The sequence below is a fragment of the Mesoplodon densirostris genome, chromosome 12 (assembly GCF_025265405.1).
Source record: "Mesoplodon densirostris isolate mMesDen1 chromosome 12, mMesDen1 primary haplotype, whole genome shotgun sequence".
Lineage (NCBI taxonomy): Eukaryota > Metazoa > Chordata > Mammalia > Artiodactyla > Ziphiidae > Mesoplodon > Mesoplodon densirostris.
The window spans coordinates 7517104-7543617 of record NC_082672.1 but is presented as its reverse complement, the minus strand read 5'-3'; the positions used below and the strand labels follow the sequence as shown (position 1 = coordinate 7543617).

General features: G+C 46.2%; 1 protein-coding gene across 4 annotated transcripts in view; it reads right to left on the bottom strand.

Moving 5' to 3' along the window:
* Positions 1–26514, bottom strand: part of PRKN (parkin RBR E3 ubiquitin protein ligase) — a 1298589-nt gene that overhangs the window by 29082 nt on the left and 1242993 nt on the right. For 3 of the 4 annotated variants that reach the window (XM_060114943.1, XM_060114946.1, XM_060114944.1), the window contains exon 10: positions 2658–2741. The exons of the other annotated variant lie outside the window; for it this stretch is intronic. In XM_060114943.1, the coding sequence (XP_059970926.1) occupies positions 2658–2741 (84 nt within the window). The remainder of the gene's footprint in view (positions 1–2657; positions 2742–26514) is intronic. 4 annotated transcript variants of the gene reach the window in all.

Here is a 26514-nt window from a genome sequence, read left to right as displayed (position 1 = left end):
CCCTTCTGGCCCTGAGGCAAGGGGGCGGGTCCCAGGGTCATTATTATTCCTGACATCAGGACCCAGTGAGCTTGCATCTGAGTGCCCAGAGCTAAAATAAGTCAACAGGAAGAGCGTGCGCAGTCCAAAGAAGATATACAGATTGCCAACAAACACATGAAAGAATGCTCAACATCATTAATCATTAGAGAAATGCAAATCAAAAGTACAATGAGATGTCATCTCACACCAGTCAGAATGGCCATCATCAAAAAATCTACAAACAATAAATGCTGGAGAGAGTGTGGAGAAAAGGGAACCCTCTTGCACTGCTGGTGGGAATGTAAATTGATACAGCCACTATGGAAAACAGTATGGAGGTTCCTTAAAAAACTACAAATAGAACTACCATACCCAGCAATCCCACTACTGGGCATATACCCTGAGAAAACCATAATTCAAAAAGAGTCATGTACCAAATTGTTCATTGCAGCTCTATTTACAATAGCCAGGAGATGGAAGCAACCTAAGTGTCCATCATCGGATGAATGGATAAAGAAGATGTGGCACATATATACAATGGAATATTACTCAGCCATAAAAAGAAACGAAATTGAGCTATTTGTAGTGAGGAGGATGGATACAGAGTCTGTCATACAGAGTGAAGTAAGTCAGAAAGAGAAAGACAAATACCGTATGCTAACACATATATATGGAATCTAAAAAAAAAAAGGTTCTGAAGAACTTAGGGGTAAGACGGGAATAAAGACACAGACCTACTAGAGAATGGACTTGAGGATACGGAGAGGGGGAAGGGTAAGCTGTGACAAAGTGAGAGAGTGGCAGGGACATATATACACTACCAAACGTAAAATAGATAGCTAGTGGGAAGCAGCCGCATAGCACAGGGAGATCAGCTAGGTGCTTTGTGACCACCTAGAGGGGTGGGATAGGGAGGGTGGGAGGGAGGGAGACTCAAGAGGGAAGAGATATGGGAACAGATGTATATGTATAGTTGATTCACTTTGTTATAAAGCAGAAACTAACACACCATTGTAAAGCAATTATACGCCAATAAAGATGTTAAAAAAAAAATGCAGTTCAGCCCTAAATCTCTCAATGCTCAGGGTCAGCATTTTAGGAGGAGCTGAGAAGACCTGAATTCACTCATTATGCTTCTTTAGTTCTGTTAACACTGAGTAAATACACCACAGAATACCTTATAGGGATTCACTTCTTTATGCTCTCATTTTAGAGCATTCCGAGATACTTAAAATTCTCAACTGTGAAATTAAAATGTTCTGGAATTTCTATGTCTATTTATGGGGTTCCCTGTCAATAAAATGACTAAAGGATTTATCTGGGTAGATTTGGTGTTTATACCCTTGTTAACATCTCTATCAGGAGAAAAATAATGAGCAAATTCATCAACTGTGTTGAAGTTTTTACTCCTTTCCCCTAAGGTTTGGTTGATCATAATTAATAAATAAGAGAAAATATGTGCAATTTTGCATTTCCCTAAGCCTGATTTAGCACTTCAGAGAGTAAGGCTTAGTAAACATGTTCTTTACCTAATCAAGACTGAAATACAGTTTAGCATAGTCCATGATATTGTAAGCAGCTCTTTGCAGGAAACCACCCTTAGCAGGAAACCCCTTTTCCTGTCAATTCAGCAAAGCTACATTGTAACTAACTTTTAAACCAGGCGCCCCCAAGCTCTGCTCATCTCTGGCCCAAGCACACCTATAAAATCTTTTGATCACACAATACCTTGCCTAACCTGTTGGTTCTTTCCATGGATCAAAGAAGCAGAAATGAAGACTAAGTAACCGATGACCCGATCTCTTCCCTAGCTTCCCTTTCAGTAATCTCTTGAACAAACTCTGTGAACAGACTGTGTGAACAAGATAGCATCCAAAGAAAGATCACAAGAAGTCAACAAGCCTGCATGCAGTGGGGGGGGGGATGGTGAGGACTCTAACCCTCCATCTCAATGATTAGCTGAGATTACTTCCCTTTTTCCCTTTAAAAACTTTCATGGCCAAGCAGACTCTTCAGAGATGGTTTTTTGGGGACACTGAGTCTACCATCTCCCCAGACTGCTGGCTTTCTGATTAAAAGCTATTTTCCTTTCTACCAACAACTGCCTCTTGGGTATTGATTTTCCAGCGGTGAGCAGCCGGACCTGAGTTCGGTAACAATATTGCTAAAAAGACAATGATATCCTTGCATCACATAATACTGCAACACTTCTACCACTTCGTTCATGGAGAGAGTTTTCACCAAAGATTTTAAACAAAGTCACTTTTGAAAAAAAATAATGTGAGGCTAGTATTGATTTCCCTGATTGAGAGGTTGTTGAATGGTTTTCTCTCTTTTCTAAAGACTCCTCTGATCATGCTAAGATACCTTATCTCTAATCCACTTACCTCTGGGGTAAAACTCTCATGGAAGTACCAACACACCACACATGGCCACTGGGAAGTCTACAGCTCGCCCGGAGGAAGGAAGTGGTTGTGGAGGGACCGATGGCCGGGAGGCCAGAGCCCCATCACCATGGCTGTAGGCTACTAAGCTGGCCCTGATTTTTTCAGATTGGAACCTTCCATGGTCTCCGGGAAACAGCTCTCATCCCCATAGCCTGAGCCCTGCTTTGAGGAAGGAAGAGGTCACTGTACCTGAGTAACTGCTCCTGAGGCTTCAAACAGGGCACTGCATTCACCTTCATGGTACGGTTCCTTACAATCCCGGCAAAAGACGAGCTGCAGGAGAACAAATGCAGGTTAGAGAGGGGCTTGCTGGTTGCATTTGGTCACAACATGTTTTTCTTTTCCAAGCTCATTCTACTCCTGCCTCTGACTTGGGTGATGGTTTGTGTGCCAAATTACTTTTTTTTTTTTTTTTTTTTTGTGGTACACGGGCCTCTCACTGTTGTGGCCTCTCCCGTTGCGGAGCACAGACTCCGGACGCACAGGCTCAGCGGCCATGGCTCATGGGCCCAGCCGCCCCGTGGCATGTGGGATCCTCCAGGACCGGGGCACGAACCCGTGTCCCCTGCATCGGCAGGTGGACTCTCAACCACTGCGCCACCAGGGAAGCCCCCAAATTACTTTTTGAAGAGAGAAATAAAGTCATATTTTGATGGAACTGTTCACTCTTTACTAAAGAATGTTCTGAGCACTGCAGCAGGGTTTCAAAAATGAATGCATCACATTTCCTCTCTTCAAGAAGTTTCTAGCCTAGCAAAAGAGACAGTAACGCAAAGAAATACCTGTAGTAAAGAGTTATTAGTGTTAGAATGTGAGGAAAACAAGTTTGTTCAAGAATTTCACGTCTAATATTTGTTTACGTACAGAGAAGATTTATATATCCACGTTAATGGACTCATTTTTGTATTGAAAAAGTCTACTGTTGAAAGAAGAAATGGTCTGTCATGGGTTGAATTTTGTGCCCTACAGATTCATATGTGGACACCTTAACCCCCTGTACCTCAGAATGTGACTGCATGTGGAGACAAGGCCTTTAAAGAGGTAAGTAAGGTAAAATGAGGTCATTAGGGTGGGCCTAATGCAATACGACTGGCATCCTTATAGGGGGAAATTAGGACACAGACACACAGGGGCTGAGAGACGACCACGTGCCGACAGGGGAGAAGGTGACCGACTGCAAGCCAAGGAGAGAGGCCTCAGAAGAAACAAACCCTGCTTCCCCCTTGTTCTCGGACTCTCAGACTCCACGACTGTGAGAAGGTAAGTTCCTGTTGTTTAAGCCCCTGGCAGCCCCAGGAAGCTAATGCCCGGGCTGAAGCGAAGCTTCTCACCCAGTGACCATGCTCCTTCCAGTATTCACAGCTCCTTTCGGGTTGGAAGGGACCCAGGAGCCAATGGTCCTCCACCCTTCATCTGACAGAGAAGGAAGCTGGAGAAGTGAATGCTGGAAAAGGAAGTTATCCTACGACTGCCTGGAATCACCAGGCCCCTTCGGAACGCACTTCCCAACCCCCAGCCCTGCTCTGGAGGTGCTGTGGTGGCTTAGGGCATGGGCTCTTCAGTGTGACACACTGGACTGGAGTCACCATCCCATCAGTTGACGACCAAGACACCTTGGGACACCTGCCTTGGCATCTGTGCCTCAGTCTCCTCCTTTGAAAAACCAGGGTGACAATGATAACTATCCTGCATGACCATCATGAGAGGTAGGTGGGATGACACATACTAAGTGGCTGTAAGCAGGCCTGGCACACAATATGTTCTAAGCTTTAAGGAGATGCCAGCTAGGCACTGTTCTTCCTCTACTTTATTTCACAGGTGGAGAAGGAGACGCTTCACTAGAAAACTGGTTCCCTTCAATGACCATTTACTTTACTAGTTGGGGAGTAACATATCTCACAGCAGAGGCTGTATTCGGAGAGGATGCTCTAGCAGAGAAGTGAGCATGGTCAGCGAGTATGGCACGGGGGTGATGGTGGTGGTTTTAGAGAACAGGCCCAGTGGGATCTGATACTCCTCCCATTGAGAAGTAGGCTCTAGACCCCTTCTGCTTAAATCCGGATGTACTGACTGCTTGACCAGTGTTACATGGTAGAAGCGATGGTATGCCACTTTGGGGGCCCAGGCCTTAAGAAACTGGCAGCTTCCACTCTCTGTCTCTTGGGACATTTGCTCTTGAAGTCCTGCCACCCACGGAGAGGCCCACGTGGAGAGGAACTGAGGCCCCCAGCCAACGGCCAGCACCAACTTGCCGGCCATGTGTCTGAGTCATGGCTCAAGTGGATCTTCCAGCCCCTGGATGAGCTGCCCCAGCTGACCCCACATGGAACAGACACAAACTGTCTGCACAGGGCTCTGTCCAAATTACAGGTTTGTGGGCAAAAACAAAATAAAGTAAAGCAGGAATGAGATTGTCGCTGTTTTAAATCACTAAGTTTTGGGGTGCTTTTTACATGGCAATCGATAACAAATATAGCGATGGCACTGGGTGTCTGGAAGCCTCAAAAAAGTTCCAGAGGCTTGAAAGTTCTCAAATTCATGTTCAATAGCATAAGCCAGAAATTTAGCTCAGTTTTGCTTAAGATGAGACTGATTCGAACTGATGAACAAACAGGATATAGAAAAAACACAGCTTTACCAAAATACATCAATATTCTACTTCACCTCAAAACAACAGCCCTTCCAAGACATTTTTTAAAAAATAAATAAATAATTTATAATATTTGGCTCCGTTGGGTCTTTGTTACTGCGCGCGGCCTTCTTCTAGTTGCGGTGAGCGGGGTGCTACTCTTTGTTGCAGTGCGCAGGCTTCTCATTGCGGTGGCTTCTCTTGTTGCAGAGCACAGGCTCTAGGCGCACGGGCTTCAGTAGTTGTGGCACGTGGGCCCAGTAGTTGTGGCTCACAGGCTCTAGAGCACAGGCTCAGTAGTTGTGGTGCATGGGCTTAGTCGCTCCGTGGCATGTGGGATCTTCCCGGAGCAGGGCTCGAACCCATGTCCCCTGCATTGGCAGGCGGATTCTTTTTTTTTTTTTTTTTTGCGGTACGCGGGCCTCTCACTGTTGTGGCCTCTCCCGTTGTGGAGCACAGGCTCCGGACGCACAGGCTCAGTGGCCATGGCTCATGGGCCCAGCCGCTCCGCGGCACGTGGGATCCTTCCGGACTGGGGCACGAACCCGTATCCCCTGCATCAGGCGGACCCTCAACCACTGCGCCACCAGGGAAGTCCCCAAGACATTTTTTCCCTTCACGTTGTCTCCACCACGGAAACAGCTTCCCCTCCATCCCCATGGTCAATTTCTTGTTTTAACAACTCATCTGAAGATCATTTTAATCTCAGGACATAACAAACAAGAAAGACAAGTATTTTATAAGGAAAAGGCCTCTTCTACAGCTATGTCACCATCTCTCTTCTCGCCAGCACTTTCAGAGTGTTACAGATTATTTCTTCTCACAGCAAAGGGAATGAGCCCACGTTTTGTGGGATATAAACTTTCCTTAAAGGTTCATGTTGGTGGGAGAGGGGGTATGTGTCAGGATGTCATTACACAAATCACCAAGACCACCAGGTTTTAATTTCTGACATTTTAATTTTCCCTGAACTGACAGCTAATGCAGTGAACAGTGAATGAATTGGATAGTAGAGTCCTTTCTTAAGGCTTTTTTTTTTAATGTATCTGCTCATCTTTGGGTTTGTCTCAGACCCATCACTCTGTTCTTATGTTGAAAAACTGCGAACTGTATGGTTCAATCACTGAGAAGAGCTCACTGTGTGATTTCACCCCAGTGCTATTCATGGAAGCAAGTCTGATCTCTTGGCGTGACAGGGAAAATGTTTCACATCTTATTAGCTCGGGGATGAGATATAAAATCAGTTTCATGGTAGAGGAACACTCTGGAGGTTGATCAGTTTGTCAGAATAAATAGGACTTTCCTGACACAAAGACGTTAAATTCCCTTTCATACTAGTACTACAAAGAATAGGCCATATATATATATATATATATATATATATATATATATATATATATATATATATATATGTATATAAATTAAAAAAAAAAAGAAAAGAAAGAGCCTATAAAAATTAAACCCTCACCACTTCAGTATGGCAAAAGGCAAGTGAAAGCTGAAAAAATGTGTTGGTGATAATTTAGCGTTAATGCACTTGCTAATTTGCTCCTATTCAGAGAGTATAACTTAAATTTAGATACATTGTGCCATGGGCTTCCTAGTTAAATAAATCTGTCTCATACAAAATGAGGAAATATCTAGAAGGTCTGATTTGATCTAAAAAAAGTTCAGGGTTTGTAAAGCAATTATACTCCAATAAAGATGTAAAAAAAAAAAAGAAAAAGTTCAGGGTTTTTTTTGGGGTTTCAGCGTTGGCTTTTTTTTTTTTTAATATATCTTTATTGGAGTATAATTGCTTCACAACACTGTGTTAGTTTTTGTTGTACACCAAAGTGAATCAGCCATACGCATAATATATCCCCTTATCCCCTCCCTCTTTAGCCTCCCTCCCACCCTCCCTATCCCACCCCTCTAGGCGGTCACAAAGCACGGAGCTGATCTCCCTGTGCTATGCGGCTGCTTCCCACTAGCTCTCTATTTTACGTTTGGAGGACGTGGGGTGGGAGGGGGAAGCTGGGGCAAAGTGAGAGTAGCATCGACATATATACATTACTGAAAGTTCAGGTTTTTAATTAAGTTATCCAGAACTCAAGACTGTCAACCAGGTGCTTGTACAAATGCTTAGGACTTCAGTTCTCAAACTGTGTAGGAAGGAGCCCTGGGGTGTCACAACAAACTCACAGGGGTGAAGTGGGATCTTTTAAATTTTTGAGGAAAAGCACAGTGACACTCAGCATCTGTTGGACACTGTGAATTACTAACTCAAGGCTGTTCATGGTGTTAATGTAGATTGTGCTACCCTCCTTTTGATGACATCATGTTTTTGCAAAATGGGATTTTTGGAGGTTACTGTGATAAAAAAGACAGCTTCCAGGTGAGCATCTCTTTGGACCAGGAGATGTAGTTATTTAAGAATGAAATAAAAATATTTTTTCTGGGTTTCCCTGGTGGCGCAGTGATTGAGAGTCCACCTGCCGATGCATGGGACATGGGTTCGTGCCCTGGTCCAGGAAGATCCCACATGCCGCGGAGCAGCTAGGCCCGTGAGCCATGGCCGCTGAGCCTGCGCATCCGGAGCCTGTGCTCCGAAACAGGAGAGGCCACAACAGTGAGAGGCCCACGTACCGCAAAAAAAAAAAAAAAAAAAAAAAAATATATATATATATATATATATTTTTTTCTTTCAATTTATGTGAACTATTTTTTCAAATGGCTATGAAGTTGTTAAGACATTAATTCTTACTATGTTATGTGGACCTAACTATTTAATAAACAGAACTGTTAGGCGTTTCTTTTGGCCTAGAAGCACCAGGAAAAATTTACCAAGCCACTAGGGGCATGGTGAACAGAGGAAGTTTGGGGAACTCTGGCTTAGGCAGATACAAAACTCCTTGAGATAATGTTTTGGGTCTGTTTGCAAAAACTCCTAGGGGCACAGGTATTTCCAAAGAGCTTGAGGAGAAAACATCTGGCTCCAATATTTTCATATTCACTCTGACAACCTGCCTGTCTCCTTTCTGGGGCACATGGGTCTGGCTTTAACCAATAATGTAGAAGGCTGCAATCTCCCCAGGGGTTTATTAGTCATCAACTGTGGGCTCATATTTGCTGAGGCTCTTTTAGGATGCCTTGTGAGTAAATACTAACTGAATGGAAGAGACTACCACACAGTTATATTGTATACTTTTCCTGGATTATTTTCTTTTGAGATAGATCTGACAAATGCTAATAATTTTTGCATGTTTTAAAAAAAGAATTTTTAAAGCCTTTTAAAAATCATAACAGTAATACATACTTATTCTATTGGTTCTCTAAACTCTATCTCCTTATTACCTATGATATTAAAAAGCAATATCTATGGACTGTATTACCTTAGTGCCTGTGATGTTGACTTTATGTGCCAACTTGGCTAGACTATAGCCTATTCAAGCAAACACTAATCTAGGTTTCTCAGTGAAGAGAGACAGTCCTAGATGATCTGGTTGGGATTGATTCAATTAGCTGAAAGGTTTTCAAGAGCAGACCTGAAGCTTCCTCAAGAAGAGGGTTCACCTGTGGACAACAGAGTTCCAGCCTGCCCGTCCTGGCAGCCTGCCCTGTGGATTTGGGACTTGCCTAGGTAGCCCCATAATCACATAAGCCAATTCCTTGCAATCAACCTCTCTCTATAGATACAGATATATTAGACATAGAGATATTTATGTATAAATATGTACTAGATATCTACTATAGCTATATCTATAGATATCTCTTTATATATCTACAGATCTATGGGGACAGCTGAACATGCCTAGATAATCTATATTTATATTTATCTCCTACTGGTTCTGTCTCTCTGGTGAAACCTTGGTTGATACAGCTAAGCTCCTACAGAAGTTTTACTAGGTCAGTTTATTTATACTAGGTCAGTTATTCTTTTGCAAAAGAGCTGATATAAAAGACAACTTTTGAATTGTCTATGTTATTTGAAAAATTGTAATTTAAGTCTTCCCCCCTCCCTTTTTCTTTGGCTGTGCTGCAAGGCTTGTGGGATCTTATTTCCCCAACCAGGGATCGAACCCAGGCCCCTGGCAATGAGAGCACGGAGTCCTAACAAGTGGACCGACCGAGAAGGAATTCTCTCCCCCTGTTTGTTTTTTTTTTTTTTTGCGGTATGCGGGCCTCTCACTGTTGTGGCCTCCCCCGTTGCGGAGCACAGGCTCCGGACGCGCAGGCTCCGGAAGCGCAGGCTCAGCGGCCATGGCCCACGGGCCCAGCCGCTCCGCGGCATATGGGATCCTCCCAGACCGGGGCACGAACCCGTATCCCCTGCATCGGCAGGCGGACTCTCAACCACTTGCGCCACCAGGGAGGCCCCCCCCCTGTTTGTTTTTAATCCCGAGTACCCACAGGACGATGCGTCTTAGAAGTCAACACCAGGAACAAGTTAATCACTCCCAGTAGTGTGATGGCTTCCCTTTATCCGACAGCGAACCTGGCGAACCTGGCGATCCAACACACTTTTCTCTTTGGAGCAGCTGCCTGTCTGGTCGGTGCCAAACTTCTCACTTAACGGTAGTAATTAGCTCATCCTAAATGCCTAAGATGAAGTATACAATTTTTTTTTTTTTTTTTTTTTTTTTTTTTTTTTTTTTTTTGCGGTACGCGGGCCTCTCACTGCTGTGGCCTCTCCCGTTGCGGAGCACAGGCTCCGGACGCGCAGGCTCAGCGGCCATGGCTCACGGGCCCGGCTACTCCGCGGCATGTGGGATCCTCCCAGACCGGGGCATGAACCTGCGTCCCCTGCATCGGCAGGCGGACTCTCAACCACTGCGCCACCAGGGAAGCCCCTGAAGTATACAATTTTAAGACTACTATTCAATAAAGGATAAGTTCAATAAGACACTTTTTTTTTCTAATAAGTAATACCCAAACTATTCTTACCATTCAAGTCATATTTTTGCCTTGTGGTTAATTTGTGTTGAGTATTTATTTTGGGTGAATAAAATCTTGGACTTGGACAACATATAAAAGAATAGCATATTGTAATTCCTGAAATCAGACAGTGATATTTATATTTTAAAAACTCAGATACAATTTAGTGTTTAAAAGTAAAGCCTTTGAAGTCAGAGAGACCTGGACTCAGAGGCCCTTCTCTACCATTTATTATCTGTGTGATCCTAACATCTCTTTGCTTTAGCTTTCTGCATCTGTAAAGAAGAAATAATAAGATAATTAATATTTAACCCAGTTTCTGGCACCTAGTAAATAGGAGAGATGGTTTTCTCATGGAGTTACAGTGTTTTATAAGCAAAAAAATTCCATAGAAAAGTAAGGTGATAGTAAAGCACCTTGTTAATTAAAGCAATTCTCAATATACTAATAATTGCTGTTGTTCTGTGAAGGCCGGAGTGAAACTGAGGACCTCGTGGGAAGCGCCAAGCTTGGCAGCTCCCCATAACTGCAGTAGAGAAAGGGATACTGACCTCTCGTTCCTCGCGTACACGCAGAGGTGCCGTCACTATCACTCCCCGTAGGAAATCCCACACTACCATACAGCTAAATGGACTGCCCGTCACGTTTATCATTCAGTATCATGTCAGCAGACCAGTCATTTGTTTGATGTTTGAGTTTGATTTCCCATACGCCCATAATGGAGACATTCAAAAGGATATGTATGTATATTTTCTCTTTGGAAGCATAAAAAGGGATGAAATGAACAGCCTCAAATGCATTCAGAACACGCAAGTGGTTATTATCAGTAAAGGTGAGAGCCAGTCAGCACCTACAAGCGATGAACCTCAAGATAAGTGTCTGACCCTCAAAGGTGAGTGATCTCTATGCGAAAGCCCAAAGTTCTTTGTGCTTGTTTTCTATCACGGCAGCATCTATTACAAAAGCATTTTATTATGTGCCATTTATTTTTCTTCCACAGCTCTGAAGTTCTGTTAAAAGAACAGGAGAGAATCAAATATCATCTCAGGACCCCTTACTATATTCAAGGGAAACATCAAAACGATGATGTACACATTTGCACTTCTTTGGGAATGGAGGAAATATTTTTCTTTCAGGTGTATGACTTTCCAGAAGATGGCAGCAGTGATATATGAGATTCAGCCCCAGTGCATTAAAAATAGTATATCAAAAGAGGGAGGCTCCCCATGGGGTGACTAGCCGCTGATATATGGAAAACTGGTTCTGACAAGACAGTGCCACAGAACGGAAATGGTGTTACATTATAACGCGCTAAGACACAAGTTCGAAAGGAAGAAAGTCAGGTTATTTGCTTTCAAGTACACAACATCTTAGAATCACAGAATCTCATGGTGGGAAGCAGTCTTAAACTGTGCCATGCTCTAAATACAACAATCTTTTACATGCAATCTCCAAATGGTTAAAAAGAAATAATTTCAAGGAAGCTGGATAGAGCTCAGTAGCTGAACTCTTCCGTATTTTTCAAATTCTGTACAAATCATCAAGGATGGTTACACAATGCCGTCTATGTTCCCACAAAGTACTGTGACCTCTACACTCCCGCCCTACCCCAGCCCCTGAATCATTTTTGCTTTAGGTTCGCTACCATGAAAAGCCCCTTACTCTCCCTGGTTTAATTTCCATTCACAGGAGTTCTTAAAGGAACTCTGAAAATTCCCTTTTCCTACAGCATCATGATCTCAATCAAGTACAAGTATGTATCCATTCAGTCTTTTGGTTGTGCAGAGTCTTAATTTATGCACCTACTGTGAGTATGATCTAATGGGAAACTTTACTACCATCTGTCTCAGAACCTATTAGAGGAGACGAGCTCATACAAGAGACCATATCTGCGAACCTACGTTCAACAGGGAACCTTGACTTAAGAGAGGCGCCTGATAAATGCTCCGAACTGTGTGGGTGCTGCGCCTGGTGATGATACTCCTGGGAAATGAACTGTCCAATGTATAATCATAGACAAAAATATTTGAACTTATTTCCTACTTTAAAATATTTGCAGTTTTTTCAAACTTAAAAATGCTTCTTGACCATTTGTGTTTCCTTGCTCAAAAACAGCTTTATCGGGATACAATTCACATAGTCTGGGTTTTTTAAAATGGTTTATATATTTTTTGAGTGAATAATACACGCACACAGCACAAATTCAGAAGGTGCAAAAGGCAAATAGTGAAAAATAAGTCTCCCTTCCTCCTCAGTCAGCTTACAAAGCTTTCCAGAGAAATCACTGTCACCTGCATATATAAGAGCTATTTTGAGACTAAAAATGGTATATAGAATATTGCTTTATGTAATGTGTTCTGCACCTTGCTTTTTCATTTAATACATTTACAGTCTGTCCTATATCAGTGCGCGTTGAGCAACCCTGAACAGCTGAATTTTTCCTCAACAGCCACACGATATTCAAGTTGATAGATGTATCGGAATTCATTTAACCAGCACCCTACGGATGAGCATTTAGGCCCTTTCCGATATTTTGCATTATAAACAAAGCTGCAGGGAACATCCTTCTCCATAGGTCATTTTGCACGTGTGAAAGGAAATCTGTAGGATGAAGTTCTAGAACTGAAATAGCTGGATCAGAGGGTGTGGGAAGTTTACATTTGGATCGCTTCTGTGAGCCTGCTCTCGGTGGAGCCTGCGCTGGTCCCAGGCCCTGCAGTGAGGTGTGTGAGGGATGACCTGCCCCTCCTCCCCTCCAGCGTGCTGTCACCAATCAGGGCCTTTGTCAAACCCGAACAAAACAAAACAATCTCTAACTCACAGCACTTCTGCTAAGGCCTTCTTTATCCATGTTGGATTTCTGCAAAGACGTGTTCCTGGCCAGAGAAGTAACTCTGAGTCACTTCTGAGTCCTGTCCAGACGGCTGAACCAGGGTCAAGAGGGGCCTGCAGCCGGCCCTCCATCATCTCCCTGCTCCCCCTGCCTGGGCTCTGAAACAAGGTGCTCGGAGCTCACCTCCTCCTTGTTTGGACTGGCCTGGATTCATCCTGATGGCGGGTAAAGGACTCTAAGTGAACTTTAGCTTCGGTGGCTTTAAACACTGACAGCCAACAAACTGGGGGTCCAGGTGAGGGAGAAGGAAACAGGAGACGAGGGAACGGCACGTTCAGTTGCCCGAGGCTGGGTCCTGGGCCTCAGCTCTGAGCAGAGCAGTCTCAACACCCCTGCCGCTGCCCTGCCAGGAGGATAGCAATGACAGCAACGGGCAGGGACCCTGGGGGAGTGTGACAGGTGTGACCGATGGCAGTAATCCGCTCTCCCCAAGCCTCCACACTTCCTGTCTTACTCTCTCTTGCTGTAACCGTTTTTTTTTTTTTTTTTTTTTTTTTTTTTTTGCGGTACGCGGGCCTCTCACTGTTGTGGCCTCTCCCGTTGCGAAGCACAGGCTCCGGACGCGCAGACTCAGCGGCCATGGCTCACGGGCCCAGCCGCTCCGCGGCACGTGGGATCTTCCCGGACCGGGGCACGAACCCGTGTCCCCTGCATCGGCAGACGGACTCTCAACCACTGCGCCACCAGGGAGGCCCCGCTGTAACCGTTTTAAAGGATTCCCGTGGTGCTGCCCCCATCCCACCCTCCACGTCCCCAGCCCCCTCCCTCACTTCACCACTCCCCTTGTTTCCAAAGGCTGAAGTAGGATTTAGCTGCAAGCTGGGACTCTTGCAAGTATTTGGTGATGGTTTTCACAGCATCCTTGTTCCTCTAAACAAACTTCCTGGCGAGTAAATTTCTGCATCTGAGTGAAAATCCCCTTTAACATCTTACAAGGCCGGCTCAATGTTGCTTTCCAGTGAGCATTTCCCAAACCTTATGGAGCATTTGGCTCCTTCCAGAAAAGGAGCACCGGTCACAGAGTATCAAATTCAACACCACTTTCAAATATTGCCATTCATTAGTGAACATGTTTGAATATGGCCATTCGTTAGTAAAATGCATAACATATGTCTTCTATAATTGTTAACTGGTTTTTAATCCTTGTGACCTTATCATTTACAATCTGTAGAAAGGCACTAGGCTCTGTAAAAATGGTTACACTCTGCCAGTCCAAATGTGAAATTCAAGCCATATGGCAGTTTGAGCCCAATGTGTCCCATATGCCTGTGGGCATCTTTCTGCTCGCTAGCGCAGCAGGGGAGATGCATGCTTCCCTTGAATGCCTGGGCCCAATCCCAGGCAACTCTGGTCAGGGTCAGCCTTGGAAAGGTGCTAACAGTGTTGGGGGCACTCCCACTGGCACATCTTAGAGATGTTTGTCTTTGGAGGTTTTGCAGCTTGTCAAACCTTTACTATGTGTTAGGCGGTTTTATAGGTGCCTTGGGAACATCCCTGTTCCCACCCCTCTCTCCATAGCCTCAGCCAAAAAAGGTCAGGGTATTCTCTCCAGTAATGTCTCTTTCTTATATTCCTCGATGAAATGTTTGTCTCTCTATATGAAACTATTCTCACTTATCCCCTCTTCTCAATGAAGGGGATTTGAATCTTATTCACCCTTGTTTTCCCCAGATCCAGTGTCTGGAACATAGTAGGTGGTCACTGTCTGTCTGCCGCATGCCAGGTGCACCCAGTTCAAGGCGTTGACAACTCAGTAGGAGAGATGATACTTATGGAGAGCAAAGACCTGGAGGACAACAGCCCACAGTCATGTGCTGAAGTGTCCAAGGATGCAAGTCTGCAGGAACTCCCAGAGAAGAGCCCCGGGTTGGGTTGGGGTTTGGCCACAGTGGCGTTTGCTTTTCTGCCCCTCGCATGCCGTCCCCTCTTCAGGCAGTGGTTCTAACATTAGGCTAGTCTCTCACCTCTCTGCTAACAGCTTGGAAAAATCCCTCCCCCGTTCCTGACCCCCCTCCTAAACTAGGGTGCTGCCTGCTGCAGATTTCCATCTGGACAGGGTGCAGCCACTTCAAATTCACGTCAACTCAAATCCCATGTGATTGTCGTGGAAAAGAAGACTGGGATAAAAGAGCAGAAATTCAAAGAATTAATTTGAGGGGTAAGGGCAGGGGACCCAGAAGGAGGGGTCCCTGCACACTTGTAGGACCACACCTGCCTGGGGCAGCCCCTCCTCCTTTCCCGCTCTCTTCACTCACGGAGCACCCAGTCACCCTTAAATGCTCAGCACAGACCTCACATTCTCCCAGAATTAATCCCGTTTATAATGCCAGGGCTAGCAGAGCAGTTGTCGCGTAGGCAGGATGGACAGACATTTGTAAAACGAATGAGTGGTAGGAGCTGGAAAACTCTAAACTTCCGAAAAGCATGAGGATAGCCCAGTGTCATGGGAATCCAGCCATGAGGAGCCTGGGCCAGGGAACAGGAGGAATGAGACCAAGACATTTTTGGTCCCTTGAAGCAATTAGTAGCCAATTTCGGAGGCTAAGGTCCCAGGGATGATGGAGTGGAGAAGGCTTCACGACAGAGGGGTCTGAATTGGTCTGAAAACAGAAAAAGAAAATGAAAAGGGAGAATGAAGATGCTAGAAAGAGGGTGGGTAAGAGTGGGAGGAAAGCCCTGGAGGAAGTCAAGGCCAGGAAAACCTAAACGCTCCAAGGTGGTGGTTTAAAAGGTGGAGGGCCAATTTTCAGCTCGTGGGAAGGCAGAATCCTGGGACAGCAATTTGCTGATGAGAAGGTTGCCTGAAGGAGATTATGTCTCATTGGCGTGATGCCAGCTATTACTCTTCTGGAGTTAAGGGTGGAGGAAGCCTAGAATAGCCACTGTCAGTCAGGAGATGACACACGAATTGAGGGAAGGCCAGCCATGCTGAGGACCCAACTGATGTAACGGCACCAACCTCTGCTTCCCTGTGACTTAAAATGTGCCCCTAGACCAGCAGCACCAGCATCGCCTGGGAGCTCAATGCAGAATCTCAGGCCCTGCCCAGAAGTGCTGAATCAGAATCTGCATTTTAATAAGATCCCTGATGACCTGTGTGCACACTGCAGGTTAGAAGCACTGCTCGAGCTCATTCATTCAATCAAAATTTACTGAGCACACACACTGTGTGCCAGGTGCCCTGAGGGCATACAAGGATGCATAAGATACAGTTTTCAGTCTCACGTGGGTCACAGTTCACCCCTCCCTCCCTCTAGCCAGCCCCCACTCCAGCCAGCAAGTATTTATTGAGAACGTACTATGTGCCAGGTGCTGTGCTAGGCAGTGTGAGTGGTGAACACGCTGGGCACTCTTCTTGACCTCAAGGAGTTTCTATTCAGCTGTGTCCTAATTGTCATGGTGGACAAGGTTTTGGGGAGGCACAGGATGTGTGCAGCCACCAGCCTGGGCAGTCAGGCTAGGTCTCCAGGAGGAAGTGGAGAGTAAATTGAGACCCAGCTGAGTCTGGTCAAATGATGGGTCCCTGAATGGTGCTCATTCCAGGTCTGGGACAGTGCAAGTGCTGGGGGCTTTCAGGGGAAGGTGGACCTTTTCACTCTGGACCACTGAGTTGGAGGTGCTGAAGTGAGACAGGAGGGGGGGTGGTTGGGGACTGGAGGTAGAGCGTGGGTCAGGGTGGGAGGCGTGGCTTTGTGGAGGCTGTGGATTCTGGTTGGGTGTCCAGGGCAGGAGCAGGGGCTGCAGTGGGCAGACTGAACCAGGCTGGGAGCCCCAGGGAGCTGCAAAGCCTCAAGCGCTCACAGTATGGCTAATTAAGAGAGTCGGGCACGGGGCAGTGGGAGAGAACACTCAGAAACTTGAGTTTTGGCCAGTGCAATTGCACTGCTAATAAAACCCAGCAGGAATAGACTCTGCCAGTGTAAGTCCGCAGCATTTTTGTGTTTTTGATCTGGAATCCATTGGCCAAAGGACACAGTCTGGAACAGAGCTGTCCATAGGCACAGGACTAACTTAAAATGTTCTAGTAGCCACATTAACAAAGTATTTTATTTAACCCAATATATCCAGACTGTATTTTCAACATGTGACCAACATAAGAGGTGTTGTTATTTTTCATTTTTTTCACTGAGTCTTTGAAGTCTGGTGTGTGCTGAAGCCTCACATCATCTCAGTTCAGATCAGCTGCAGTCCATTTGCTTGGTTGCCTCACGTGGCTGGCGGCTACCACGTCGGACAGTGTGGTTCTAGAACTCTTTGAGTCTGAGGGCTACTTGGATGAGGTAGACGGCCAGCTTAGGTACCACAGAACAAAAAGAAATAGAGCAGCTTCCATACGGAATAAGTGAGTAGGACAAGGCGAGGTGGGAAACAAGAGAAGGTAAGAAATTAGCTGTGTTAATGGAAAGAAATTCGATTTTTTTTTTCTAATAAAGGATGCTCTTCACTTTTAGCCTTTGAGAGACTCACTTGGTCTATGATGTGGGAGAGATGTGCACAAACAGAAAATCAGAAATAAGAAAATGTGGTGTAACTGTCCACAATGGGAGCGTATGGATTTTCCTGCCAAACACGGTTATTTGTGAAAAGAAAGTCCAAAAAATCAGAACCAACCTGAGTTACGTCTAACTTTCCTGGTGTCTCTGGGTGCCTGATTTACCTGCTGGCTCACCCTGTCAAATCTTGTACCAAGGACAGACCATTAATCACGGAGCAGACGACCGAATTGCTGCAGACAAATACCTGCTTCTAACGTCTGCAATCCTGTCCTTCCTTTAAGTGACGATATAGGATGAACTTAATAAATGTAAAGCCATAGAGATCCACAATGTTACTCACATTAGTTAGACCCAGTATGACTACCGTCTCCTAATTTAGCCAACCAAGGGGTTTAGATGAGGGACTTTTGCTTTTAGGTGTGAAATATCAGGCTGGCGCCTCGACTTTGGAAGCCTCCGTTCACACGATTTCAGAAGAGGACTTTCATGTGCAGTCGTTTAGATGGGGCCTGGCGAATTAGGTAAAGGTCACCCTACCAAAGACCAGTAACGCTGCAGCACTTAAGAATTAATGTTAAAAGCTAGAATCGTGACTTGGATTTCACCCTTGAAGTCATGAAGTCACTAATGACAGAAGCTGAAACGAATGTCAAAAAGTTCCCGTCACTACACGAAGTTCTTGTAGGCACATGGCATTTGGATGCAGGAGGCCGGTCATCCCTTATTTAAGGTTTTCCTGGACCTACTGGTGTTCTCTGCCCCGGGACCTGGGCCCTCAATTATTATTCATGAATATTCCTGCTCAGAAAGGAAGAGAGAAGCCCAGAGACGGGGTCTGAGCTGTGCATTCACACACCAGTCTCCACGGGGCTGAGACAGTTCAGGCTTCTGTTTCTGTTGGTAACACTCCTTCAGGAAGGTTCCCAGCTCTTAACAGTGGCGGAACCAACGCCCCTTTATCCTCCCCGGTGGGCATCTGTGCCCCGAGGAGCAGACCATGGTGGAAGCCCTCCACACTTAGGGAGCTGATTCCCTCTGAGGCCCTCACATCGGCCCCCCCTTCCATCAGGGCAGCGCCAAGCCTCCTCGGGCCGCGTGTGAGCCCAAGATAACGCCCGCCTAGGGGTGCCTTCAGCGGCCTGAAAACCGTTATCTCCCAGCAACACACACCTTGCGGAGTCTTGCTCAAGTGTGAAGTAAAACCCTGACTTACAAGGCTGCCCCCTCCTCCCCACCACCTGCTTTTTTTCTCCTGATTTTATTGCTTTGCGGAGGAAGTGGAACGCCAGCTAATTAAGTGGCCGCTCAAGAGCCAGTACCTGGACTGTGTCTCGGAGCTGCTAAGATAACGGCAGGTCGCGGGAGAGTGAAGTGAAATGTCATCTCCACCGCTGCCTCTCAGCCAATATCCTTCTGTTCATTAAGCCGAATAACAATGAACAGAGGAGTGTCCACGGTTCACTTCGCGGCGCCCCCTTCCTCCCTCTCGATGTGGGGGCAGAGAACCCAGAGCCACGAGGCCCTCACAGAGCCACCGATCATCTTCAGGGTGGAACGGCAGCCCCTTTTCTTCTGGCAACATCCTTGCTAATGTTGGGACCTAATATTATTCTGAACTTTCAAAAATTGCCCCACACCTTGGATTATGCCAGCCACAATGGGCATTCAGCGAATGTTTTCAGGGATAATTATAAAGATCTAACGCCTTATTCTTTGAAATCTCATTTTTGCCTGTGACTAGAATCAAATTTTCAAAAGGCTAATAGCTCCTAAAGGAACCTTTGCTGCTACGATCCGGTGGGGAGAGAGAAAACTGCTCCCAGGCGCAGCCGCTTGGAACATGGAATCATCCACTTCTACAACTCTGTGTTTAGAGGAAAAGGTGTCATAGTGTCTCCCTCTCCCATCACGACACGACTCACCGTGACCTACTCATCACGGGAAGACTGTGTCCTCGGAGGGAAATGCTCATTCCAACAAAGTCACCGAAAGCATGCCGACGGCCATGACTTCCCCTTTAGTGCTACAGAGAACCTGACACCCTCCTCCTTCAAGGCGGCAGCAACAACTTCTAGAAAACCTAACGGTGCAAAGTTGTACAACCTGGGCTGGACTTCCAGCAGAAGAGTATAATTTCCTTTGGAGTCTCAAAATAAGTGGAATGAATTCTTCTCCTGCTGGGATGGTCTGACAAAGGTTTTTTTTTTTTTTTCTTCTTTTTTTTTTAAGTTTCGTTGAAGGCAGGAGCGATAAAGCTGCCTCTCACCACCTCCTTCAGCTGCTTGACTCTCTACCCTGAACACGGGTCTGCGTCCCACGTGTCTCACAGGCCTTCACTTTAGTGCAGACCGAGAGCAGATTGCTTGCGTGAAACCAGCTTTGTCACGCAGTTAAGATTTGCAGTGGGATTGGGGGGAAGCCCATTAATTGTCATCTGTTGTCACATGCTCACGAACCTCTTTTTCAATCTCGCTGCTCATTTGTGGCAGCTGCAGTTGCCATTGAGTGCCTTTCCTTAGAAGCGGCCTCACCGTGATCAGTATTCCGGGCTGTTTTCTAGGGAACGTGCATGGGAACCAAGGGTCCTCCAGGACTCACAGCCAGGCAGGCTCCCGTGCCGTGTTTCAGACCCCTGGGCGAGTTAGGAAGTGGAAACAGGGGATTAGGAGGCTTACCTGCAAATTTACACCTGCTGTTTTCAATATGGCAGTTAAAAGAGGTGGATTTTTAAAAAGTGGATGTTTGCTCCTGTCAGTTTTGAAGGATACACTTAGTTTGCTAAAGGGGACTGTTAAGTTAGTTTCAAGGATCTCAAGTAAATTTGTATCTGACACAGGTCCACGCTGGGAATGAACCGTGGACTGGAGACGCTAGTAAACAGTCTGGACAGGAATGACCCTCACGACCTCCAGGGTTTTTTTCCCTAAAAATGCTTGCAATTTGATTTGACATAATTCTTGCATTTACAGTGAAATCTTCCCACTAATTTTTTTTCAGTTATAAAGTCTGGTTTGACGCTTTCCGAAAGGAAGCCGATGCCACCACCATGGGCCCAGTTTTGCTATTTCTCAAATCTATCCAAAAAGTAAGGTGTCCAAGTCCTTTTTGGAGTGAAACGTCAGCTCAGTGCATACAAACCTTTTTAATGCTTACATCACTGTGACTGGATAGGACCTCCTTCCTCTGTTCCTCTGATCTGTGACCTAAGCATGCTTTGTAACATCACTAACAACGGGGCTTTGAGTGCAAAGCCTCATGGACCACGACAAAGTGACTTCTTAGTATTAGCTCAAAGGCAATGCCTTTCAGGCTAATGACAATAAGCTGACTTGCAACAAGCAATTTCTAAACTCCTTTATCCCCCAGTATTTCCATTCCACTCAGGCGAGATGGATTCTTCTCTCTCCATGTTCAGTGATCAGCCCTGTTGCAAACCAAGTACAACTTGTTTCTGTCAATCTGTGCTGCTTCTGAGTCATGCTCAGTGCCATCACCGAGCTCTGGAACTTGCGAATCTGTAGTCATTCTTCAGACGATGAGTCACGAGGTCAACACAATTACACCATCCCGGAAGGGCACGGAAATGCAGCCAGAACTAAAAAATGCACTTCAGTCAACCAAGGCTTTAGGTTCATTTGATATTTCAAATAAAATGAAACTTTAGAGGACTTTAACTAAGATGTAATTTTAAGATCAAGATGAGTTTAATTTAATGTAAATCATATTTACATGAAAGCCTCTATAATGAGCACACTATATCTGTCACTAAAATTTCTTAATATTTGTGTAAACATAGTTTCATATTTTTTACACTAAGGAGAGTCAAAGTCATGCCAACATTATTACAATTTCTAAGAAATATGCTAATAGTAATTAATTTGTGGTGAATCATACATATAGAAATGTGCTGCCTTGATGAACAAGAAACAATACTGCTTATGATTTGGCAGAGGTGAAAAGAGGAGGGGGTGGGGAGCAGGCCAGCCCCGCTCTGCCAGCAGGAGGGACCACACACTGTACAGTGGGATTCTGGGAGGTGGGTCCACAGGGCTGGGTGGCTTAATTCCAAGAAGACATTAATTGTAAGGGCACCTTCAATTTAATAACAGGTTGACTAAAGAAAGAAAAAACACTGCCATCCTAAATGTCCACATTAATTTAAAACATTATCCTAATTTCAGAAATGTTAAGATATATAAAAATGTGCTCTGTAGAACTGAGAAAATGCTTGCATTCAAAGCTTTAAAAAGCTTGTATGCACATCCTCCCGCCCCCAAAACTTCCTCTTCTAGGAATTTTTCCTAGAGAAAACTCAGGAATGCAGCAAAAAATAAGCCATGGGAAAACTGTCACCATTCCGAAAGATAAATATTTAAATAAATCAAGGCACATCCTCATGAATGGCTGTTTGGTCACCATTAAACATGGTCATACAAAGGTGTCTGTGATGCATTATTAAGGGGAGAAGACTGCTAACTCAACACAAACCCATTTCTGTTAAAAAATGTATATGTGTGTGTATGCGTGTGTGTATGCATGTAAAAAGCACCAGAAAGCTCTACAGCAATGAGTCAAAAATCTCACCTCCAGCTATATAAGATTATGGTTGCTTTCTTTTTTTCCTTTTAGTTTTTCTATAATTTTCTAACATTTTTTATGATAAGCATGCATTGCTTCTGTAACAATGAAGAATCTTTCAGTTTTCATTTAACAGAGGCGTTTTGGATGAGTTCGTAGGTGGGTTCATAGACCAGCACTGCTGAGGGCTGATGAGCCTGTATGCACTCCATTGGCCGGAAGGGTCAGTGGAGCTGTGCCCGGTGCATATTGAACATAGGAAGGGTCTGAAGGAAGAAGATGGAGTTGTGTGAATGCAATTGACAAAAAAGGCTGCAGGATTTAAAAAACTGTGTACCCATATAACATCATTCTAGTCATCCATGGATGATAAAAAAGAGTCCAGAGGTATATTTTACAATGACGCCTCTTCTCATTGCTTTATTAAAATAAAATACTAGGAAATGGTGAAGGAAGCTACATCCAATATGGCGCAGCATTGCCCATTTCCGGACTATCCCCACAATGGTTCACAAGTGTACTATAATAGTTCACAAGCTGGTCTTGCAGATGCAGGACAGGGGAAGCCAATTTTTCAAACACTGTGGTTATGTGGTTGAGAACACACTTCAATACTACAAGCATTTTGGACAGAAAATCTCTCAGACTATTAGACCATTCTGTGTTTTCTAATGTGCCAGGTTATAATGACCATGTAGCTCCCAGAGTAGTATCTTCAAGAATAAATTACAAAATGGCACATAACCATGTGATGTGCTGACGCTCATAGATACACCGAAGGGTCAGGGACCCAGTCTCCTGGGGGTGGCCCCTTTCCAAGAGCATAGACAGAAACTTCGTACTGAAAGCACTTCTCATTTCAAAGTAAAAGTTGTGTGCTTGCTGGATATTTTGAGATTGCCAGAAGAGGCAATGGAATCACATAAGGCTGTCACTATAAAAATGAAAGCAAGGCCCAACCTTGGTATGATACTTTTGCAATGAACAGCAATCCGTGGAACAAGAATTTAAAGCCCTATTTGAAATCACGTGCTGCAAACCCAGTTCCCTTTCAAAGTCTGAGCCCCATTATCCTTTAGCCTTCAGGGCAGCCTCACGAAACACGTGTTCTCCATGACAGTTTGCCGTTCTCTCATTAACTAGGTCCTTGTGTTTCCCTTAGATCAATAGAACTGCTACGTATCTACATAAATCTGAGAGGCAGATCCATTCACATGAAGTTTACCCTATCTTGCTTTTCAGCTGAAGCAGAACTGAAAAGGATTTCAGAGAGTACTGAAACAGAAGGATTAAATTCTGTCTTATGCGTATCCTGAATAAAAGTGCTAAGTTGGCACCAATGTTCTTTTCAGTTTCTGTGCCTGGATGAAAAAGATCGTGGGTGCAGGCCCTGAGCAGGCGGGGGATCTGTTGGGTCAGCAGCTTGGCGCCTCCAGGGCAGGCTGCCCTGGAAGAGGGGATGGGGAGGACTTCCGGCATGCAGGACAGGAGCGGCCGGAGCCTGGGGCAGGCACGGGGCGGGGCATCCGAAAGTGAGAGTGGGCCGGAGCACGTGGGTGAATGTGGGTTCGTGAGGGTGAGTGCGTGTATATCGCAGGGGCGCAGGGTGTGCTCTTGTACAGAGACCTGGCTGCCCCAAATGTTTGTGTAAGGAGCGCAGGGCAGATGGCAGGCAGTGGCCCTTGTACTCGAGCATGTGGCCTCTGCATCCCCACCAGCCTGTGTCTGGAAGCGGCAGCCGGAGCTGCTGCTCTGAGGCCCACTTTCATCCCCTGGGCCTGGTTCTCTGTCAGCCCTTCCCTGGTCTGGAGGAGGCACGTACAAACTCTAAGCCATGCGCACTGCGCTCGGCCTTTCACTAAGACTGAGGTCCCCGGACCGACTGTGACAGGGCTGCCAGTCTGAGCTTTCAAGGCTGCACAGCCCTTCACAGCACCTAAGGCCCTGCTCCCGGGCTGATGCCCCCGAGTACCAGCTGGCCGCACGTTCCACAGTGAGGAGGGTAAGAGTGAGCATTTCCTTCACTCTGGCTCTCATCTGCCACGGGACACACAGATGGTTACGAGGAAGCAGACTGGGAAGCGCCACTCCACGTGGCCTCCTGCTGACCTCCTTCCTCTTTCCCCGGCCAGAGCCTCCTTCCACTGGAAGAAAGGCCATTTACGATGCATATATACATTACAGAAAAGGAAATGATTGTTTTAGCAATTCATCGGCACATCAGCATAGGTTAACTGAATGAATTACAGCAGGCCCAGAGATGTGGCCAGGTGGGGATGGAACCCAAGGTAGGAATAGTGCCACAGCCAATAAAGGAAAGAGGAGAGGAAGAGATATTCCTTGTTCCAGATCACAAGAAAGATGGGGGCGGGGCAGTTCTCAATTTGTTTTGCAACTCTTTTTCTTTTTTTTGCGGTACGTGGGCCTCTCACTGCTGTGGCCTCTCCCGTTGCGGAGCACAGGCTCCGGACGCACAGGCTCAGCGGCCATGGCTCACGGGCCCAGCCGCTCCGCGGCACATGGGATCCTCCCGGACCGGGGCACGAACCCGTGTCCCCTGCATCGGCAGGAGGACTCCCAACCACTGCGCCACCAGGGAAGCCCGGAAACTCTTATTCTTAAATATGATAAACAGCTATCAATGTGTGACCACTGTCATTCATAAACAGATTCTGGAGCTAATTAAACTTTCTTTTGCAAGGAACAATATTTGAAAAAACAAACAAAAGATAAACCTCAACATCATCCAAAAGGGAAACTCCTTTACAGCATTTTCTCCGGGACGGGGTGGGGAGAGGAAGTGAGGACAGGATATTGCTGGAATTTTAATTTGTACTTCACTCCTTCTTTGCTTCAAATGCCTCCCTGGAGCACAAGCTGTTCATTTTGCTTCCAAATGGGAAGCAAGATGGGAACGGGTGGGGACCCAATACTAAGTCCTGGATCTCTGTGAACAATTAGCAAAAGAGGTTCCTTTCAGCATCCTCTCCTCCAATGTCACAGCTGCGCACCCTGGGTGTCCCTTCTCCATGAGGCTGAGATGGTCCGGGCTGCTGTGTTCAGGGTTCTGTTCGTCCAGGGAAGCAGCTCGTCTCTTTCACCTCTGGTGCTCGACCTTTAGTCCTGACATTCCCAGATTCCGCTTAAATTGACCTGAGGCCCATCCCAGCGGCTTTAGTGCCTGAGGTTTTCCCCGACAGCCGTCTACAGCTTCTGCTCCAACACACCGAAACGCAAAGCCACTCTGAGGTGTCCTCCCATCTCTTACTGGAAGCACCTAACAGTGCGAAAATCTCATTTAGAAGACTAACTATATAAATTATTAACGTCTGGATTTTGGGCTGAAACTTGTTTGAAAAATAGAAAAAGTCAGACAATTTGGGTTTTATCCATCTGTTGAGTGGGGCTCTCCTCCACACCTCCGATTCTTCCTCTGGAGTGTGGGGGTCTTCCTGGCGAAGCACGAGGCTCAAACCCCTCGAGAGGCGACTGCTCTGGGCACAGGTGGGCGGTCTCTGCAGAGGAGGACTGTGTGGGGCCCAGCTGGGGGAGAGTCTTCAGTTGTCAAAGACTATATTATATGTGGGCTGTAAATTAATGGCTTTCCGTTTTAAATACTGACTCTTATCATCCACAGGAAATTAAACTCTCTTTGAAGACGAGCTGGCCACGCGAGCAGTTCCCTTTCTTCTGCCTAAACGTGGTCGGCAGCTCCTCTGAGGGCCCGATGCAGAGCCTGCCATTCTGTGGAACCACCGAAGCAGCTGTCACCGTGTCACCAGTTTCTTACATCCCGGCAGGCGCGGCTCGACTGAGTGAGTGTGTAATGAACACGCTGGGCGAGCAGGCAAAGCCCTGTGGTCAGACTGCGGGCCACGCGGCCCATGTAAAAACCTGGGGGGCGCGTGACTAGTGAACTCGCTAAAACACGCCCCGAAGGACCCGGGGAAGGAGTGATCAAGTACGTAAGACCTACTCAGCGCCAGTACCATCTTCCTGGATCCTCATCGTGACCATGCGCTCAGGTGGGTTTGCTCGGTTTTTTTTCTTACACTCATTTTACAGATGTGGGGAATTGAGACTCAGAGATTCCGGACCTTTGGAAGATGGTACAAGCTGGTGAGCGCTTTGGCTCAGACGCAAATCAAGGTTTGAAGGGCTCCCTCGTTAACACGAATCCCGAGGCTCACGTGAATTTCACAGTCACATGCAGCCAGCTCTGCACTGGGCCCTGCGCATGAGCGGCGCAAGCGCAAGCGCATCCTCAGACACCCAGGGCGCTCCAATTCCCTCCAGCTGCCCGGGGGAACCTCAGACCCCTGGCGGTGCTTTAACTCTTCTCCTCTCACACCCTCAGTCAACCCCTGGGAAATGCTGCCTCGCCTCAGATCGGAGCCCCGGCGCAGTGTCTCCTAGAGTCCGCTGCGTCTGGACGTGACCCGGGTGCCCCCAGACAGGACTTCCCAAACGCTCCATGGCGCCACTTTTGCTCAGATTCCGCCGTGACACCCCGTTTCTCTCAGGAAAAGCCAG